This window comes from Astatotilapia calliptera, chromosome 23 (assembly GCF_900246225.1).
Source record: "Astatotilapia calliptera chromosome 23, fAstCal1.2, whole genome shotgun sequence".
Classification (NCBI taxonomy): Eukaryota; Metazoa; Chordata; class Actinopteri; order Cichliformes; family Cichlidae; genus Astatotilapia; species Astatotilapia calliptera.
The window spans coordinates 26,938,093-26,960,208 of NC_039323.1; the positions used below are offsets into that span (position 1 = coordinate 26,938,093).

A 22,116-nucleotide genomic window follows, 5' to 3' on the forward strand; every position below is an offset into this window, starting at 1 on the left:
AACCCTTGTTGATCCTACCAAACAGATTTTGTCAAAGCAAGTGAGTACAAAGGGAAGTAAACAGTCAATAAAAACTCAGCTTAAGAGTAAAAGTAATATTAATATTTTTTTATGGTGTCAATGGTGCCCTCTAGCTTCCAAGTGTCCACTATTTCCTACTTTAAATTTAAATTTAAGATTTACTAATGCAAACAAACACACAAAGGGGAAAAAAAAAATTTTGCCCCAGGATTTATTTATTTATTTTTTGTTTTCTGTAATTCATTACTTTGCTTAGCTCATATTTTTGATTTTTAAACAACATAAAAATACAAAATACACTTCTGAATGTGTTACTTTTTCCTTCTCTCATGTTTTTATTCAAACAAAAATTTAGCTACATTTCCAAACCAACTACTAGAGAAAGTTAAGAAGTACTCGGTACTCAGATTACCCCGTGGCCCCCAGGTTCAGATCAGTACACTAAACTGTGCAACAGTACAAGCAAGGACAGCACACTGTAACAGCAGAGTTATAACAATGGAAACATTTCACTCCAGGATTCATACTGTTCATGTAGTATTTTAAAAACTTTTCTACTTTTAAGTAAAAGATCTTTGTACTTCTACTTTGCATGATTTCATGGGAAAAAGGGACAAAAGGAGGGAAAAGGTGGGAAAACTGAGCACAGCAGCTGACAGGCTAAAATGGTGAGAACAGCAAGGGCACGGTGAGTGACAGAGCAAGAGAAATTATCTCATCTCTCAGGAAGAAAAGGGAAAACAAGGGAGGTTCAGTCACACGGCGCCGATTGCTTCGGTGTGTTTAGATGTCTGATTTATGCCTCTGTTTTAATTTTTGGTAACTACAGTAACCAAAAATTAAACCACCAAGTCTACTTTCTGAAGCTTTGGGAGGAACATAATCGGATAAACAGCGTGAACGCAGCTGGAGAGAGGCTGAGCAGCAATGTGAGGGATGAATGAGAGACAGCAGCTGCCCTCCCGAGAGACCGACTCCATTGCCTCATCGGAAAAAATCCTCGGAAAAAGCACTCCCTCCAGGTTCTCACAGATGGGCAATTGGGGCAAAAGGATTCCTCTCCACCAACACTCCTCCTCCTCCCTTTCCTCCTCTTCTTCTTCCTCCTCCTCCTCCTCCACATGGCCCAGAGTCCCCTCATCATCCAGCATCTGCCAAACTCGGACAACCAGCTGTTACACATTCCAGCTGGTGGACCTCCCACACCCACGCTGCATGACACGCTGCCGTATCCCCATCATTTGTGCATTCATGCAACATAACTGCTGCTAAAGAACACTGCTGAAGAACATTAGAGTCACTGGAGTTTACTCTGGTGAAACTTTGCTTTCTTTAATGCATCATTAACTCCTTTATCTTCCTATTTTCCTGTGCAGACCAGCAACAGAAGAGATTATAATCTGCTAATCCGCCTCATTAAGGGGCTCCTGTTTGTACTGCCAAACTAATGGTGCTGTAATCAAGGCTATTAATTGATCATTAGGCCAACAAAATCTAAGAAAACCTGGTGTCTCCAAGTGTCTGATTTTATCAGTCTGACCATCCAAAAATCCTAAATGTCAGATTTACAGCAGGGAAAGCCATAAAACTGACATTTAAGAGCCATGACCAGGCTGCTTTGTAAAATGCTGTTAAATGACCAACTAATGTGCCGCTCATTCTGCTCAAAATCTCAATTCTCCCATATTGGCTTCTCTTCATTGGCTCCCTGTTAAATTTCGAGTCAAATTTGGAATCCTTCAAATCACATACAAGGTCTTGAATAATCAGTCCCCATTTATCTTAACGACCTCATACTACCGTATCACCCGATTGGAGCACTTTGCAATCAGACTGCTATCAGATCTCTAGCTCTCTTCCACAGTGTGTCTTTGCTGGAGGTTTCTTCCTGTTTAAAGGACTTTTTTCCTTGACACTGTTGCCAAAACCCTTCTTCATAGGGGGCCATATGATTGTTGGGGTTTTCTGTTTATCTTACAATATTTATGAACTTGTGTCTTTACAGTTATGTGTTTCCGTATTGTGGATGTTTTTTTACTTACTTGTACATAAACCATTTAAAAATATTAACAGCTGAGCCAACTTACTTTACATCCCCCTTATTAAAGATCTACAGGTTATATACATAAATATATTTTAAATCCTTACTAGGGATGGGTACCGGCACCGGTTCTGACATAAACGGTAGGCCGAAAAGCAGCGCACATTTTGGTGCTTTATTTCGGTGCTTTTTTTTCCTGTCATACACTTTGGATTCTAGCCAATCATTTTACCTTTGCAAGGATAGTAGGCAGGTCCAGGTATGTACGTTCTTTTAGAGCAGAGCTACAGATTAAAAATGCTCAAGGCGAAGCGGTCAAAAGTCTGGCTGTACTTCACAGCAAAATATGCAAACTCAGCAGCCTGCAGCAAGTGCTTTAAGGTGATAGTGTGCAAAGGAGGTAACACCTCGAATCTGATGAAACACCTGGCAACGTATAGCATTTTGTTAAAAGCCGAGAAATGCGCCGTATTTGATAGCTTGCTGCGAGACCTCACACCGAGCACATCTACTGCGGGTGGTTTGCCTGTTATCCAAACCGAAGTTAGCAACATCCCCCAAAAACCCAAAGAGGAAAGTCCTGGCCCCTAGCCCTGCCAGTGTAGCAGAAATGATGACGGATGATGATGGCAGCAGCCGCCGTTCTTCTCTGCATGAGTAGCTTAATGTTGTTAGCCTAAATCGATAGCCTAAATCGTGTGTAATTTACGCCTCAGCGTAAATTACACACGATTTAGGCTAACCACGTTATTAAATTAATGCATGTAAGGTAAACTAGCAAACACCGTCGAAGTTACATGCGGCTGGCTTCGTGTTTGATGGCAGATGCTCCCTTCACCCTGGCCAAAAAGGCTAAAATGACCAAAGAAAAAGTGGGAAACAGCTAAACATGAGAGGTTTTGGGACAAAGTTTGTGTTTTTTCCATTGATTAAGCTCTGCTTCCTGCCAAGAGTGATGCCATAAAAAAACAGCTGAACATGAGAGGTTTTTGGACTAATTTTGTGTTCTTGATTCTTTAAGCACCGGTTTGAGCACTGAGTTTCATAAAAAGTTGTTGCCAACAGGTGTCACCTTGGGAGAGGAATTCATAAAAAGAGCATAAGATAAACAAAAGCAAAAAAAAATCAGGTTTAAACCAGCTTATAAAAACCTTTTACAACTCAATTTTCTATTACTAGAAGCACTTTTTGCTGCAGATCTTATGCCAAAGAGATTTATTATCTACAGAAAACATTCTAACTGCAAACACAGTCCCCTTTGGATATATGAGAAAGGTTCTGCTTGCATTGTTTACTAATTTCTTTCCAGCTGAAATTAGTAAAATCGTGGTTGAAGCCAGACATACTGAGGAGTACAGTAGTGACAAATATGACTAAAACATAAAAAAATGAAAAACCAAGTGAACAAAGAACACTCATGTTTCAGCTTTACAGTAATTACAGGCAGTTACAGACTTCCTGTCTGCGTTTTTTTGTCTCTCTTTTGTGACAAAGCTCTTTCTTTGATGAGGTTTCTGTTGATTTTCATCAGCAGGGAATTAAAGCTTGCATCTTAATAACAGACAAATGAATCAAAAACTACATAAACTTCATGAACTAGAGTTTTATAACATTTTTATTTATTGTTTTCACATTTACGCATCGATGCATTGTTCTGACTAAAAACCAAGAAAATACTTTTCTTTTAATTAAAAATATAAAAACATCAGGTTAGTTTTTTTCTTTCAAATAACACAACCCCCAACGCTTTCTCCGTGTCCATCATATATCACCATAAATCCCCTGCAGGCTCTCAAACATACGTGCTAACGCTCCCTCTGCGTTCCCAGCACTTTTCATCACCGTCAGCTGTCAGCTGACTCTGACCTGCACAGGGCCACAAGCAGGGTAAGTAAATACACGACTGCGTTCGGGCACGCTTCCTTTGTGCATTGTGTTTTATTATGAAGGCAGCTGTTGCTTACATTTACACTTCCACACATACAGCTACAGCGAGGTGCAGTCATATGTAGTGAGCTGCAGCTGAATGTTGAAGCACCAGTAACATTGGTTCTGCTGTTGCCACATCATAGCAGCATGTTCCTCCTAAAGCTCACATGACAACCATGGTGATTACTGGAGGAGGAAAGAAGAAAACTTAATACCTAAAACTGTATTTCTTCTTTTTATTTCAGGTAACTCTGGTTACTTAACCCTCTCAAGGCAGGCGTTGCCGATTTGCAACAGTTAAAAACTAACAACTTGATTACCCCACATACATATTTTATGAGTTTTTTTTTACTCAGAAGTACCACTGAAGGACTTGGTTGTGCATTAGCAACTAAAACTTAATTTGAGCCTGAGAGGGTTAAACATGACCACGTGAGAGGTTTGGAGAGGAAACTTCTGCAACAAGCCCCAACTAGACGCTGCTTTGTTTCATGACTCTTCCTAATAAATTTCACTCTTCTGAAAACATATCTGGCTTTGCCAAACAGCAGGTCCCGAAAAGATGTCAGCCTCACCTTGGCTCAAACTTTAAACAAAAAAAGATCTACAGAGGCTTCATTATCAAGTGTTTCGGTGCATCTTTGTCGACAACTGGGGGTCTACACCAGAGCAGATGGGGAAGAGCGAGACAGTCATCCGTGTTAACTGTGGGAAGCGAGTTCAGTCAGATAGAAATACGACACAGCAATTACAAAGAGAGAGCACGAAGTTCCCGGTCCAACAAGATCATTTCATTTATTTATTACACAAAATATCGAAGATGGAAGATGAGATGTGTGAGGAAGAGGCTCAAATGATGTTGCCATTTATGTTGGTGGTCTGTGCAGCAGATGCAAAGATATAAACGCTGGAATAAATCTGCTGGTGACAGGAGTGAACTTTGCAGGGTGAGTCAGCCTCCAAATATGGAGATTTAATCCATTAAAATGCAACACCATGAAAGAAAACTGAGGCCGAGATACAGATAAATGTGTCTATTTCACATCAGAGCAGTGAGATATAACTTCTAATATGGTGCAACATCTAATTCAAACTTCATATTAGCATTGGGAAAGCAGCACTTTCAAAATTTATGACAAACATAGCAAAATCGTAAGTCCTGATGCAGAGGTAAAGTGCACTAATGGGACCAAATGTGCACACTAAGATAGCATATGTAGTTTTTCTTATCTTCTATCTCAAAGGAATGTTTAATTATGGATTTAAGATGCTAGAAAAACTATTTCAGCTCTGAAGTTCCTTCTCTGCCTGTCATTTTATTTTCATCTTTATCTTTATTTTTTTTAATTGCTGTCACAAACTGAAAGTGTGTAGACTGAAGCTAAAGCTCTGACTGAAATACAAAATCATCCCAAACCATTCATGTCAAATCTTTGTATTCAAAGCATCTTCACTCTAAATCTACCACAATATTGGATAATTGTGTTATTTCTGTATGATTTTTTAAAGTTTTGATATGCTACAATTACATTATGTTAGTCCTACCATCAGGTGTAATGTGATGTGTATTTGTTGCAGCTCATGTTAAACAGATTCTGGACGTTAAGAGGTAATTGTCTACTGCAAATAATTAGAACTATGTTATAATATTCTAAATCTTTAAATTTCACTTAATTTAATAAATACTGAATTTGCTGACTCTGTTTTATTTGTTAACTTTCGTCCTTTTGTCTTGTTTCCTCTCTGTTAAACTCCAGAAATACGTAAAACACAATCAGATTTACTCTGAAAATCAACTTTTCTTGCTTATTCATTTCAGGTCAACATCTGCAGCACGTCCACATGCTTTCTGTCATGTCCTTTAATTGACAGTACTTGACTGGCCCAGCAGATGGCAGCAACACAGAGGCTGCAGGGGTCACATTTACAGCAGTTTAAAAGCTTTCTGTTCTTCTTTAATAAGATCAGATAAGTACTAATAACTGCATACTTTATATTACAATACATTACCAGAGGCAGCTTCAGCATGACTGCCAAAAGCGCACACAGTGTAGTTTCTAAAAATGCAAGAACAATCACACAAAGAGTCAAATCACCATCATTCTGGGCTTTAAATTGGTCAAATAAACTCAAGAAGTAATGCCAGAGTGAGAAGTTAATTTACAAACTGACAACTAACCATTAAAAATTATCAAACTGTAAAAAAACAAGACCAACATTTAATTTAATACTTAGAAGTCACTAAAAATAGGTTTTGTATTGTGACCCTGGCTGTATTTGTTAATGGCCTACTTGCTCTCATTCTCTGCTGATTTAGAAACCGTAACAGGCAAAAAGTGTTGAATCTTAATTTTTCCTTGAAGATCTCGTCACCAGAAAAATGGTTTCGGTGGGCTACAATTGGACTGCAGGGGTCACATTTTGAGAACGCCAGCTTTAATTATTTAAAAACATTGAAAAGTAAAAAAACAAAAATAAAACAAAACCAATATTTGCACTTTTGACTTGTATGGAGTCAAAAAGTGCAAATATTTTTTTCCTCACTTTCTTACGATGCCGATATACTTAAGGTTATAACTGTACTTTTTGGCTAACACTATATTACACTTTTCCATTAGCTGTTTAGAAATTGCAACAATATTAAGACACGGACCGTATTTTCCAGACGTTCAAAATTATTTTATCTTAGTAGTAGAAAAGAGGGGCTACTTTCAGCTGCTCAATTATTCACAAGGGGTCACCACAATGGGTAGCTCCACATCCTTGATTTGGCACCAAATGCCCTCCCAGATGCAATCCCAAAGGGATTTGTGTTTCCTCCCAGGATCAAACTGTGAATCTTTTGCTTGTTAGGTTCCTCCACTGCACTATGAAGGACATCATCTTAGTAGTAGCAGTTAAAGTAGTTAATTCTGGTTTTGACTGTCCAAGGACTTTTTTCTAGAATTTTGCAAACTGTCGAAGTCTGGAGAGTTTTTCTACTTGTTTAGATGCTGTGAAGTTGATTTCCTGAACCAGGGAAATAATTCTGTGATCATCTACTTTGGTTATCTTCTGTTCTCTTTCAGATATTTTGGTGTTGCTGAGCTGGTCTGTGCATTCAGTCTTTTTAACAATGTACCAGATTATTGATTTGGCCTCTCCTAAGGTTTCTGCCATCTCTCTATCAGATTTTCTGGGGGATTTTCAGTCTGATGACGCCCTTCTTCACTTGCACCAACATCTCTCTGGGATGCCATATTGACAATTTCATTGAACACCTACCAAATGCAACACCTGGAATCAACTCCAGGTATTTTACCTGCCTCATATCTTGTGAAATAATGAAGGAACAGACCTCAACTAGACAAGAAACTGCTTGTTAGTCAATTGTCCAATTACTTTTAAATGAGGCGTGTATATAAAAACAGCTGTGATGCCTAAATACTTCTGTTAAACCTCTTGAACTGAAGATTCAACTCTGCACTTTAGTCACACACTGATTGTTTAATTAAAAACCCACCGTGGTGGTACACAGAGTCAAAATCTTAAAAAAGTGTTCATAAACTTATGGACCTAAATCCACCAGCCTGGACGCCCAGGGCTGAATGAGGTTTGAATACCATCAGGACACAGGTCATTCATTTAACCTGCAGTTAGTCTGATGTGATTTATATCTCGATTTCTAGCAACAGATGGGAGTGCCACAGTTTTAAATGAATTTATTATTTTGTCTTAAATTTACAGTTGAATGCGTTTACCCGCACATCACTCACCGTTAATGCGGGCAGCTATTATTTTAAAGAGGCTCTTGATGCCAAATAAAATAAAAGAAATGCTCCCACCTGCTTTTTGGAGTCGTACCAAGAAAAACTAATGCACAAACTAAGAAATCAACTTGTACTTACACGTGTATCTTGATAACAACATTTCACTGTGCTCCTGGCTGCTTTTTCCCAGTTATCAAATAACTCAAATTTTCCAAAGTCAACGAGCAGAATAAAAGAAAGTTCCCTGCAGGGCATCTTTGGCAGAAGCTCAGCAGAAATCAACACCCATGACCCCCCCCCCCCCCCCCCCCCCCGCCTCTTCCTCTCTCCTCCTCCCCCCCTGCGGTATGTCAAAGTGAGTTTCTGGCACGAACACGAGCAGGGCATTTACAAACAAGAGAGGGGGTGAGACGGTTGGGATTCACGAAGCGGCACGGGAGCTTGAAGGCAACACAGTCGACTCCTTTTTTGGGCAATCCCCAACTGAGGAGATCTGTTAAAGAAAGCAGGTGGTAAAGAGACATTAAGCAGCGTGGCGTCAAGCTTGGTGGCTCCTCCTGAATGTGAGACAGTAAGAATAAATGAGAAGTGACGCCTCTAATGAGCTGACTGACAGGAGAAAATTAAAAAGCAATAACCCGGCGTTCTAAATGATTAAAAGTTTAAAAAAAAAAGAAAAAGAAAATGATTTAGCAGCCCACATCTGCGATATTATCTTCATGCCAAAATCCTCGCTGTGGTCTCACCTGTCAGACACTCTGCAGCAGGAGCTCGAGGGGACGTGAACCCAAGGCCTCAAGTGCTGCAGGTTCAAATTCCTGCAACCCAGATACTGGAATTCAGTCCTCATAAGCGCTGTGGCGCTCTCACTGAGTCATAAAATGACAAAGAGCACAAAAGCACTGAGGCGCACAAAAGGGAGCTTCTCAAATACACGATACGAACATCAGACACCGTCCCGCTCCAACAAAAATACTGCGTTTAGGCCTAGTTTTGGTACTGTGTAGGCAGCAAAGCTGAGGAAATAAGAACTAGTGTTCCTAAAGCACAACATGAGTACAACATGGGATATCAAACCCAAACATACACAAACTTAAGAAATCTAGTCAAGAAAACCATCCATTCTGTATCCTTCATAATTCCTCTGTGTCGCCTTTAAGATGTCAGGCCAGTTTCACTCACATCAACTAAAGTAATCGGCTCAGATGCCCAACAGTGTTTTGTAGACATCAACCAGGTACACTGGTGGTCCCTGAAGAATAAGTTGAATAAGAATAAGTTTAAAAACCACTTGTTTTATCCATCTGAGATGCCAACATGATCGATTTACTGGTAGACAATTACAAGGTAATCAGGATAAACCAGTTATTTTTCTCTACTCTGTTTTGTGACAGTGTTTTTCCTTTCCAGAAGAGAACTTCCACCCTTCTCTAAAACCCCACTTTCATTCTTCTTACAGGCCACGGCAAGTTAAGTTAATCAAAGCCAACATGAGAGGAGGACAGACAAGTGATGAACAAGAATCAGAAAATGACTTCAGCTGCTGAGTCGTGTTAAATAACAGTTATTAATGTTGCTACTAGAGATGGACCGATCCGATATTACGTATCGGTATCGGTCCGATACTGACCTAAATTACTGGATCGGATATCGGAGAAAAATAAAAAATGTAATCCGATCCATTAAATATCACGAAAGCACCTCACAAAACTTGCAACACGCCGTAACTCGCCTCAGAACGTTAGCACGTCGGAGCAGTATGCATCACGTGATAGAGCGGCTGTGGCATGCCTGTGGTGGTCTGGATAGCATTTGGAGCTTCGCTAGCAATCCGGCATTTCATCTCCGACAAAGTTATCCCGAGAGAAGTAAAGCAAGTTTGTAAGTCCATCTCTGAATGTTTGTAAAGCATTCCTGCGTTAAGCTTAACCACCACGCACCATTCTTCCCAACTGGGCGACCGTGGCTCAGGGGGTTGGGAATCGCATCTGTAACCAGAAGGTCGCCGGTTCGATCCCTGGGCTCTCTGTCCTGGTCGTTGTGTCCTTGGGCAAGACACTTTACCCTACTTGCCTACTGGTGTTGGCCAGAGGGGCCGATGGCGCGATATGGCAGCCTCGCTTCTGTCAGTCTGCCCCAGGGCAGCTGTGGCTACAACTGTAGCTTGCCTCCACCAGTGTGTGAATGTGAGAGTGAATGAATAGTGGAATTGTAAAGCGCTTTGAGGTTCTCGAAAAGCGCTATATAAATCCAATCCATTATTATTATTAAAATCCAAGAACAACAGCCATATAAAAGACCAAATAATGATTAAAATGCCACCAAATAACCACAAAACTCACAGACTATGGCATGGAGTCAGGTGTGGATGTGCTTTTAGGTCTAGATTAACATTATATATTGTACACACCCCCTCCACAAAAGCTTTAAGACATTGACAAATACTCTGGCATCAGCAATATTGTGTTTCTAAAGTGCTTTTCCTCAACTGGTCATGCTGTGGTTTCCACTAAAACCCTTGTGAATTAAAAGACTTGCAGCCTTTGTTAGCAGCTGGCCCGCCCCCTCTGATTGTTTCAAGCACTGGAAATGAAACAGTGGTTCCTCCTCTTGACGCTTTCAGGACAGATTATAATGCACAAAAAGAAAAATGATGAGAGTCACCACTCATAAAACCCAGTGATGTTTCACCGTAAAATGCCTTTGTAGACAGCAAATTGACAGCAATGAGTGAGCCAGCGCACAGAACTATGATTAATGACCTCTCAGTCATAAACAAGCAGCTTCTGTGTGAGAGGTGGCGTAACCTGCGATTACGCACTGGAGATATTAGCTTCAGGCAGAGTTCTTCAACTTGCAAAAGCAGTGATGTTATAACAGAAAGCACCTGGAAACACAGGGAACTTACACACTTTTTTCCACCAAAGTTCAAAGATGAATGTTTTATAATCAGCCAACTTCAAGGTTGACAGGAACAATTCCTGTTCACAGCTGTGCAACTAAAGACCTTGGGCTTATTGATAAGTCTGCAGTAACATGTAAACAAGAGGATATAGAAGGCCGATAGCAGCATTCATGCAAGAATCTGAACCTGAAAAGTGGGGAAAATGCAGTTCAGCACACAGACTTTATTAGTTTATGCTTTCCTCGAGCAAATATCAGTAAGACCCAGAAAGGCTGGGAAGCAGATAATACAATGTAGGCTGTGATAAACTCTGTCCCTCACATGACCCTAAGTTGGATTAGTCTATAACCTGATTTTGTATTCTGAAATATAACCAGTAACTATGCCTACATAATAAATACAGCCCAGTAAAGGAGCCATTGTTTCTTCTGGTGGTAATAAGCTTAAAGAGGCTATAACAACTTGTCTTATCCTGGTGTTTTCTTGGCCTGAATTTGGTCAGACCCAGCAGAGAATAAGGTGTTGTAGCTGCAGGCTGAATAAACTCCAGCAGATCAGCTTCATAAAACAAACTCCTGACACTCCTTGTTCTCCACATCGCTTCAAGGAAATTTCTCCACCCACGTTTATCTGTGATTACACCTTTTGTCCTTTTGTGTGTTTCAGTTTCAGCTCTGCTACATCATCGAGATGATTAGACCTGCACACTGTAACCACTGAAACTTCAAAGCTCTTTTTAAAAAAGGCACTAATAGGTGTTTTCTACCTGCTGTCAGTTATGTAAATGTCACACAGCTGAGGTGAGAGCTCAGGCTGACGGACGAGAGGATGTTTTGCTTTCCGTCCTCCATCTTTCTGTGAAGCCTATCAGCTATGCCATCTGAAGCGGCTCTTCAGAAGCGCTCTGTGTTACTGGGGAATGCTTTGTTTTCCCAGTTGCAGTGCTGGTGCTTTGAGGTGGTGATGATGGTCCTGGCACACTCAGCCGTGGCTCAGTGCTCTCACCTGCTCTGCTCTTTAAGATCTAATCAGCAGGCATCCACAAATAGTGTGTGAATGTATGGAGGTCCTGGCTTTGGATTGTGTCCCAGTGTTTGGGACTTGAACATGGCACAAGATTTGCTTCTTTGTGCTGCACCACCTGCTGTGTGAACATCTACAGTTTGTTTGTGCACAAACCAAACCCTGACCTAAGCTTCCATCACCCCAAAGCTGTAGCAGTTTCTAAGAAACAAATGTGCAACAACTCTTCTTTATATCTTGCTAGGAAAACGTGAAATACATATAAGACATATAAGACAAAAATAGAGTTTGTACAATTCAAACAAGCTTGATGGTCAATATTTCGCAGCTTTCTTGTCATTTCACTAAGCAGTCTTCAGAATTAGTTCTCTGGCCTTCTTGAAGGACATTCAAAGCCCTTCTTGGGATGTTTCTGCCTTGTTGAGGCCAATCCATCAAATCACAGTGTTTAGGGTCATTGTCATGCTTTCCAGGTGGTCCACGGTTTTTGATGACAGTTTCTTTTTCATTTCTGATGAGGCTTCAGTGAACAGTAGATGGATCAACTGAAGGTCCAGATGCATCTCTCAGGTTCTGTGTCAGGTCTTTTTTGGACTTTTCTCTGTTTCTTAAGGAAATGACTGACACTTCTCTTGTTTCCTCAATTTGTTTAAGGACACACTACACACCAACTGAACAACTAAGCTAAGGGGGAACAACTAAGCTGTAGTGCCTCTTCACCTCACTGTGCAATACCTTTTGTGCAATACTTTTGTAAATAGTCAACAGTGCAATAGACCTCAATACTTGAAATGTGCAATTCACTTGTATTTTTATTTTTTATTCCTATTTATTCTATTTATCCCCTTCGTATATTTTATTTATATTGTCTCTGTATTTATATATATATGTGTGTGTGTGTGTGTGTGTATATATATATATATATAATATTCTGTAACTCTGTAACTTCTGTCGGTGCTGTGCTTTTTTGGAAATCGAATTTCCCAGAGGAACCCACCCGAGGGATTAATAAAGTTCTATCTAATCTAATCTAATCTAATCTAATCTAATCTAATCTAAACTGTGATATGCCAAGGTTTTAGCTGAGAGCTCTTTATTAATCACCTTGTTGGTGCAAAAATATCATTTTCTAATGGGCAAGATCAGTCAAGATCATGGGCTGAATAAAAAAGACGGGCATAGCTCCCAACAAGCTACATCCAACTTTTGGTTGGTGTTGAAATTTGCCACATGACTAAGAAAAGCCAAGCTAAACAACTAGTCAAGATATTGTAGATAAAGACAAGTCAAGATAATTCAACGTAGGTTTGGATGAGATAAGTCACGACATGTGAATCAAAGATAAGATTAAATCTTAATGACACCCATGACAGAAACATGCAGGTCATAAGGTTTGATCATTGTGTAAAAAAATAAATTTCCGAATTTTTCAAAAGCACCACAGATGAGGGTCCATTAGATACGAATAATTTAAATGTCATGACAGATTATATCTGAAACAGATGAGTCAAACAGTGAGTCTTTATCAGGACTTGACTGCAGCATTCAGTCATTAGTGGTGAGACGTGTGTTTATAAATCACATTTATACCACACTGACTTACAGTAACCACAACTGTTGTTTTCACATAAACAAATCTCTGACTCAAATCTAAATTCGACTGATAAGAGTCAAACAATGATTTAATCTTGATTTATGTTACGTTTGTACTGCCATACAGGAAGAAAATCTTCGTTGCTAATTATTTTCTATATCAGTAAACAAGATTCAGTGCCAGAAAATTGTGAAAAATGTTGTTATAATGAGTGTTTGCTTGTAAACTCTTACATGAGCTTCAACCTGGCCTGCAGCTATAACATTTAGATGTGTGGAATTCCCACAGTCAGACAATAATGTTCGACCTGTGCTTGCATTTCATGGGCTCGAGGCATCAACTAGAAATTTCCCATGAAGTGCAACACAGACAGTCTTGATGGTAGAAATGGGCCTTGGGTTCAGACAGGCTGGTCTAGTGGTACATTTAGAAGATAGAAAAAAACAACAACTTTCTAATTATCCCATAAGCTCCCCTGTATTACCCCTGCTTTAGACCCTAAGGCACCTGACAGTTATGTTTACAGCCATTCATTTAGTGCAGCACGGTACATGGGTTTTATTATCCCCTTTTCTTGTATGTAGGATCGTATATGATGGAAAAGATATACTATATAAACACAGCTACAGTAAATTTAGGAGGCGCTAAATTCAGAGAAAGACAACCGAGAGGGTGTAAATTCTGGAGAATTTACCTTCATATTGATACAGATAGTAAAGTATAACTCCATGATCCTCATTCTTTGAGTTTCCTTATTTGGTAAACTTGCTTTTCTGCAACCTGCTTTCCCAGAAATCCTGTGAAACCTGCTGCATTTCTATCACATTACCTTTGCCTTTGCATTTCAGCCACTAACCTAAAAGTTAGTATTGCCGACATACCCTTGACAAAGAGCCAGTGGGATTTTATATAGTGTTTGTTAGAGTTGTGTAATTGTAAGGAAGCTGTAGATGAACTACACAACAGTGACATGATGATAATGATGATAATCACCTGTATTAAGTTACTGTGATCAGCACGACAGCAATGCTGGTTCAATTGTCCCCAACAATCTCTCAATCCTGTTTAACCACTTGTTGGCAAACACCGTCTTGGGCACAAGCAAAAGAATTAAAAAATTCCAAAGTGTAACGTGAATATATCTAAAGCGTACCTCATGTACACTACCAAAAATCAAATCAACATAGCCTATTGAACTGTTGCTGTAAAAATGCCAACTAGTTTCTGGATTTTAGGATTAGTTACGTTGGCATGATCAAAAAATGCAACTGTGTATTAGTTCTGTTGATGGTAAAAATTTCTCTGATTTTTAAAAACAACGTATCTTATAAAACATTGTTCTGGGTTTGTTACCCTGTTATAACACATCCCACCTTTGAGTCATTTCTCACTAATAATAAAAATGTATAATTTATTAATCCCCGTGGGGAAATTACTCTCTCTGCATTTGACCCATTCACTCGGTGAAGCAGTGGGCTGCCACTAAGCAGGCGCACCGGGAAGCAGTGTGTAAGGACGGGACTCTGCTCAGGGGTATCTCAGGGCAGCCGTTCAGTGGATTCGAACCCCCAACCTTCTGATCATGGGGTGCCAACTCTACCTACTGAGCTATCCCTGCCCCAAAAGCTTGAAATGGCCCGTACGGGGATCGAACCTTGGCATAATTAGCACCACGCTCTAACCAACTGAGCTAACCAGCCACTAACAGACAGATGAAGAACAAAAAAGCATGTTCAAATATTAAAAGTTGACTGAAGAGCCCTGTCTTTTTTTTGCCAAAGTAGGGGAAACTTATTATAGTAAAATCCTCATCGATAATAAGAATTGTGGGTTTATTTTATTGAATTTAATGAATTTTGGACACATTTTTTTTTTACAATTTTCTTTTTTATTTATTATAAATCTAAGAAATTATAGTTGTACCCCTGAACTACATGCTCAGTTCAAAGGCCTGGATTCTTCCATGAAGGTAGCTGAAGCATTTCTGCATAAACAGTGCTTTGTCTCTACATGATTGTGCGGGCATGTCTGAATGTCAGCACAATGTTGTGTGTGTGTGTGTGTGTGTGTGTGTGTGTGTGTGTGTAGCCTGCAGAGGAGGGAAACCACAGCCAGGTAAAATTAGACGAGGTGAAGTGTGTCTGGGAGGGAACGATGAGCCCTGAAGAGGGGAAAATCTGAACAAACTGCATATCACCAGCTTCAACACACACACACACACACACACACACACACACACACACACACACACACACACACACACGCAATAGCCTCAGCCCTTGAACCTACTTGTAATCTTTCCTTAAATATTTGTCTTAAAGAGGAGCTTAGCTGTAAAGTGTAATATTTGTATAAAACACCAGCACACACACACAGACATGGCTATGGGTATGAGTGAGTCAGAGCCTCAAACTGAAGCCACTGTTAATGTGTGTTTTCACACATCGTTCAAACAAGTCAAAAAAGACAAACAAAAAAAAAAAACACAGTGAGGATTAAAACGACTACAAGGAGGTGCAAAATAAGAAGGCAAAGGTCCAACATGTTCTTGGAGATGCAAAACAAGCACAAGGAGAAGATGAAGATAATGATTAAGTGATTCAACATGAAGCTGTGGACCTGGGTAACTTACGAGAGGAAGACGTTATGCTGCACCTGGTTGTTACTTGGCTGTGTTTCTTTAAAAAAAGTAAACACCTAAACGCTATCTTTTTCTGATGAAAAGCTATTACAGTAATCTACTAGATTATTAATCTTTATTCATCTTTTATTGGGCATTGGTGCAACTCCTGAACTCGGACTATGGGCGACAGGTCTCACACTAATATGTGAGATCCTGTTGTGAAGTCAAGCTGAACATTGGACATCACCAGGTTTACGGTTTGAAGGAAGGAGTGGATCAGAAAATCAAGGGCTTGTCAGCCATAAGTAATCCCATTCTAAATCTACAACACAACTAAGGATGCAACTGGAAGCGTCTCTTAATCGTACGCTGTAACCTTCCACATTTCCTCAGGTGTACCTTGAGAAATGTAAGTACACGTCAGGTCAACGGAGAACACAACAATTGGCATGGAAGGTCACAGCGTGGGGTTTAGATTTAAGCGTTGAAAAGGCAGGGCATAGGTTTACTGCCAAAGTCTAAATCAAGCCTAAAGCACAACCCTCATTATTATCTATTTTTTACTTTAAATAATTTATAATGTCATAAACATTAGGCTTGTATTGAATAAGACTCAAAACTAGAGCCTGAGGCCATGAACTCATCAGAAAATTGACTGTTGAGGTCTTCATTAAGTGAACCGTAAGGCAGTTTTCCCCACAGACTTCTAAAAAATCAGACCTCTTTTTGAAACGAGACTGTTGGCCATTAGAGATAATGCCAGTTTAAAGTAGTTCAGTACTGGTTTCACTTTTCAGATCCATTATTTTAATAGAGTCCATAATCTAAAATAAGGTGTTTAGCTCCACTTCCTTTAAGCCATCTTTGTTCCGATTGGCTGTCCCGTACAAACAGAAGGTCTAAACAACAGGTGGGTGGGGTTTCTGTGCTCACAGCCATCATTGTATGGTTGAGCTGAACAATGTCAGTGAGAGCCAAAAGAGGTAAAAAGCTTTTGAAGAAACATACTCTGGCTCAGCTATGGCCACGTTTAGAGTATCACCATTGGAGCAGCATGTATGTGACAGAAAATAATCATGGGACCATTCTGAAAATGAGTCAGCGCTGACATTTATCGTCAGACAGTATAAAAGTTATGGCTGGCCGACGTCCGGCCGTCACATATTTTCTAAAGCCTGGAAACAGAGTCTAGAGGTCCGTAACTGACCGCTTTAGCTTCAGGTCGACCTTTCTGAATGCACAACAGCTACACTATCAACCACAGTAGAATAAAGCGTCCCTTATCTCAAAGCGGTGAGGGGGCTTTTTATTTGTCTCTGCCCCAGGGCCCAGCGTCTCATAGACGCCCATGTGGTGCCAAAGGAAGCTAGTATAATAAATGCAAAGTCCTCAAATGTAGGAAAGCACCAGAAATTCTTATTTCAGAACAGGTACGTGCACAATCTGTAGAAATCGCATCCCTCTGTAGTAGGTGCACTCTTACAGACAGGACAGCAGTGCATGTCTCTGACAGCGGAGGAGATGATGAGCTATTCATTATTCCCAATAAACAAGCCCAGACATTCACACCGACCACGATCTCATTCCAGCCTGGAAAAAAAAACCAACTCGAAGCTTTCAGGTCACGTGACTGAACTAATTGCTAAGAAATAGTTCATGAAGTCAGAATTAACAGTTGAAGTTACAAAACTGGACGTTTTTAGATTAACAATTATTAGAAACTCCGAGATTTCTCACCATTTTCAGGTTTTTAAGTTTTACAGTACTTTTGCAGCACGTTTTGCTTCTGCAAAGCTCAAAGGAGTATTTGAACACACGTATGAGAAAATAAAATAAATGCATCAATTTACCAGTTTGCTGAGACTGCGCCTGTGCGGCCACCAGCAGCGCGAGGATGCAGGTCCAGCACCTGTCGCGTGCACGCATCCCTGCGGTTATTATGACTTAGTGAGTCTGACACAGAAAGCAAATAAAATCCCTTCAGACGCTTCGAGGAGGGCGTGTGGTTGCTGTCATCTCCAGCAGCTGGTGGAGGAAAATAAACACAACCGCGAGACAAGCTTCACCCACCGCCTGTATACCTGAGGAGGACGAGCGCACCTTTACAGCACAGCACTATGCAAAACACTTTCAAGCCGGGAGGAGAGTCACAGCACAACTTCCACCGTGGGCTTTTCAAAGTAAAAGTCTGGATGAGAACCACTGGATGAGAAAACCAGCACCTCTCAGTATGTCTCAGAACTGTGCAACTGCTAAGAAACACACCACGAGCCAACTTTTAGGGAAAAAAAGATTTGAAACATTCAGTTTATGCAACAAAACGCAAACAGCAAGCCTGATCCAATAGAAGAAACTTCACTGAACATTGTAAGACTGAAAACAAGAAAAATGCAACGTATGCAGCAAAACCCAGATCCTGAGGAAGGGACTTCAATCACAGTAATATACAACTAAATGTTAAGAGCTACTTCCAGTGCCTAAACGTCCATTTTAAGGCATATTTCTTTAAACATTTAGTTGTAAATAAATTTGTCCCCCCCCCCCCCCCCCCCCTTCCAACCGGTTGTTTCTCCCTTTTTAAAGGTAGTTTTTCCTCCCCACTGTCGCCAAATTCTTGCTCACATGGGATTGTTGGGTTTTTTCTTTAATTCAGTTCAGTTAAATTCATGTTTTAAATTCATTTTGTATGTAAATACTGTTGAATCGAACTGAACTGAATTAAAGAAGATTTTTAGGAGACGGAGTGAGTCACTGAGTGAACCAGGGTATTATAACATCTTGTGTTAAAATGTGTACAGCCTGGTTGAAAACTTGTTCTGTGAATGATTTCCACTGTAGCTGTGCAGTTGATGCCTTTTGAAAGCATTCCTAATAGCATCTATCAAGCAATATGCCTTGCTCAATGGTTCATGGAACTATTAACAGTTTTGGTAATTGGCTTTAAATTCTATAGCTTTATACTAGTAAACACTTGCGCAACACGTGGGAGAAAGGTAGAGTCAGGTCAGTATCCAGTCATTATTATGAAAGTTTTGTCTTTGGCATCCACAGATGCAGCAGCTCATAACAAAGTGGTGCAAACAGAGTTGAATCCACATTTGACCAAGTTTGCCAAAGAGTTCTTGCTGACTTCAGTCAATCTGGAGACTTGAAGCCTGAGAAGCATGTTTTCAAATAAGTTTCTGAGGTTTCTGAGGTTTGAACTCTCACAAATATCCCTTCAGGGTCCAAGAAAGCTCTTAAAACAACTAGTTTTTCAGCAAATTTTAGAGAACGTCTCCAAACACTGAGGCCCTAAATTTAACACAGTAGACTTTTCTTAATATAAACTTTATGCAGAGATTTTGGATGATGGAGAAATAAAAGACAAATCCAGATTAATACTATGCTCTCCATGTGTTTCAGTCTCTGTTAAGACATGTTTGCCTGCAGTTTGGCACCTGTTTGTGCTAAAATCTGCATTCCATGATTAGAGTAAAGCTTTACATGATGACAGATGCCCCTGAACTACACCCACAACCTATCTGCAAGGGGGAAGGGGGACCTTTGGAGCCTTTACTTAAGCGCAACTCCAAATAAATTTAGAAGAAAACGTCCCATTATGAGGAAAAATGACAATAAAGGACTATTCTATTCTATACAAGTCCAAACTCTCAAACCACTTTGCTATCTGCAAAGAAGTCTTTGCATTTTCCTGTTTGTGGAGACACATTTCTTCCTCTAAAAGTCAGTCATGATGACATGTATGCACCTTGGTGGGCACTTTCTCTGAATCTCTGTATTTTTCACTCCTCAACACCAAATCATTAAAAAACATATACAATCTAGGATCCATCAACCTACAAATTTGTCACTTGAGCTGCTCAAATTTAGATTAGAAAGCAGGTGAGACTTATAGCAAGTTGTATTCAGAACTGAACTATACGACTGAACAGAAAAATCTGTCCGTGTTTGGTTCCCATGCTCCTCGTTTCCCTGTCAGTCCTGTCTGCACATGTAAAAGTAGGTCCACTTTCTACTGTCGTTCAATCATCACTCGCTCTCCTTGAAAGGTGTTGTTTGGTGAGACCCTCCCTGTCCTTCATGCTTCAAAATTTAAATTTCATCCATCTTCTTTCCAGCTCTGGGCTGTCAAGCTCAGGAAGACTTGTCTTGAAGTTAGCACTTACAGTATGTAAACTAATGTGTTTGAACACATAAGTGTGTCCTCCCACCGACCTCCAAAGAAGAAGAAAAATAAGCTCTGTGTCACTTTTTTAAAGAAGGCTTGTTGACCTTCAGCCACCAGGTGACACAAATAATGGCTGATAAACTGCTAGGAGACGGCCAGATTCAAATCTGGAAACTTTCCTTGCATATTCTGTGCCATGTTATCATCATTGCACCTTTTCATCCCTGCAGATTCTAGCTGCCCTAGCTGCTGGGAGGACACACTTATGTGTTCAGACACATTAGTTTAAATACTGTAAGCCACTGAGCTCACGAGTTTGGAGTCGCTACCAGAGGCCATAAATCTGAAGACAGAGGAGATGCTGTCTGTGTCAAAGCCAGGGCCTGATTCTTCTACCTCTGCAACCCAATGGACAGGTTAGTCATCAGCAACCCTCGGCTATTCAGCCCCAACCTTGATCTAACTATATGTTTTTGTAACTATTCACTGTGTTTTCATTTTAAAACACCTATGTGCATAATAATTATTCTCCATTTCTTCAGCTTTTAAGTGCAAATGACTAGTTAAGGAACAGAGTGAATGCTAGTCATTATCCTTGGAATCCCAGTGACTAACAAAGGGATGCTAGTGACCACCAGGTAATTGTCAATCCACTGACTGGCCTGGTAAAGCAGGGATTATACTTTCTGTAGCTGTGACTCTAATAGGATTTCTCCTGGGTATGAGTGATGTAAATTTTGTGTAAGAGTCTATGCAAATGGCTGTTTTCTTGTAATTCTGCAGACTCGTCTGCACAGAATTTGCATTACAGTGTATGAACTGCAGATGTTCCTCAGGCAGTGTTGTTATGTGAATTCAGTTGCAAAGAGGGTGATGAACCAAAAACCTCCTGATTACTTTGGTCACTAGCAGATTACAGCGGTCTCCAGCAGTTTGCATGGAGGTTGTCAACTTGTGTGCAAGCACTCATCAACTACTACTGGAGTGGTAGTGAAACTCTGAAAAGTGTGATTCAAACAGGAAATGGAGAATGCTCGCCTTCAACGTAAAAGTTGTACCTATGTGCTACTCCCAATATGTTTCACAAGGTGCAGCTTTTACTCTGAAGGCAAACGTCCTCTGTTTCCAGTTTTAAAGGAACAATTTCACTACAGAGTGTTTGTAGACAAGTCAGCATCTTCCATTCAAACAACGAGGAATCGCAGCAAACTGCAAGGCAAGTTTTACCAACCGTTTAGGGAATAGAGATTTTTCCCTCGGGGCATAGTGCTGACTGGTCGGTGGGTCTATGTGACTTAGGCCTTAATTGTCACTATGACTGTCACACATCCAAAATGGCAAATAGGTTAATGTCATGTGTTTAGTAGTCACATGAATGCGAGACCTCAATATGCAAAGATTGAATTAATGCAAATTTAAAAATAGATATTTCTCCTAAAAACTTCTTTCACTCTCGACATTCACACATGAAGAACAAGCCTACCAACACCGTCTGACGGCTGCTGCTGTTGTATTGTAAAATCAGTGATTGTATAAAGGATTTTTACTAGTTAATGGGTTAAACATAGTTTTGAGAGCTTAAATTCTGGTGAAACTTCTTCAACACATGTGTGCATTATACTGTAAAGATCCTAATTAAAGTAAAACAAGGCTCACAAGGCTTGGGCTGTACTTTCATGCCATTCCAATTTGTACCACTAGACGATGCAGTGGGTCTGTGCAATCTTTCAATCAATCTTTAGGCTAAAAAGAAAAGATAGTATAGAAAAGATAAGATAGAAAAGAGTATAACTACAAAAAGTCCCTGTAAAACACAGGAAAACACCACAGTCTTAAGTTTTTCGAATGGGTTTGAATGGCAGTGGGAAATTCCTGGAAACACGTGAATGCAGAGTAAATCACTCCAAACAGAATCAAATGCAGGTTCACTCGCTTACTGTGACTCAGTGATTTATTATTTTGGACAGTGACAAATTAAATGACTCAGTAAGAAAAGATCCAGCTGTTCCATGCTTTCTCATTCCTGCACCCAAAATAAAAAATTATGTGCAAGACCAATT

General features: G+C 40.1%; 1 protein-coding gene across 1 annotated transcript in view; it reads right to left on the reverse strand.

Moving 5' to 3' along the window:
- LOC113016060 (collagen alpha-1(XVIII) chain-like) overlaps positions 1 to 17,995 on the reverse strand; it is a 55,340-nt gene extending 37,345 nt beyond the window's left edge. The window contains exon 1 of the mRNA XM_026158557.1: positions 17,736 to 17,995. Coding sequence (XP_026014342.1) covers positions 17,736 to 17,811 — 76 coding nt within the window. The 5' untranslated portion in view covers positions 17,812 to 17,995. The remainder of the gene's footprint in view (positions 1 to 17,735) is intronic.
- Positions 17,996 to 22,116: the final 4,121 nt, after the last annotated feature.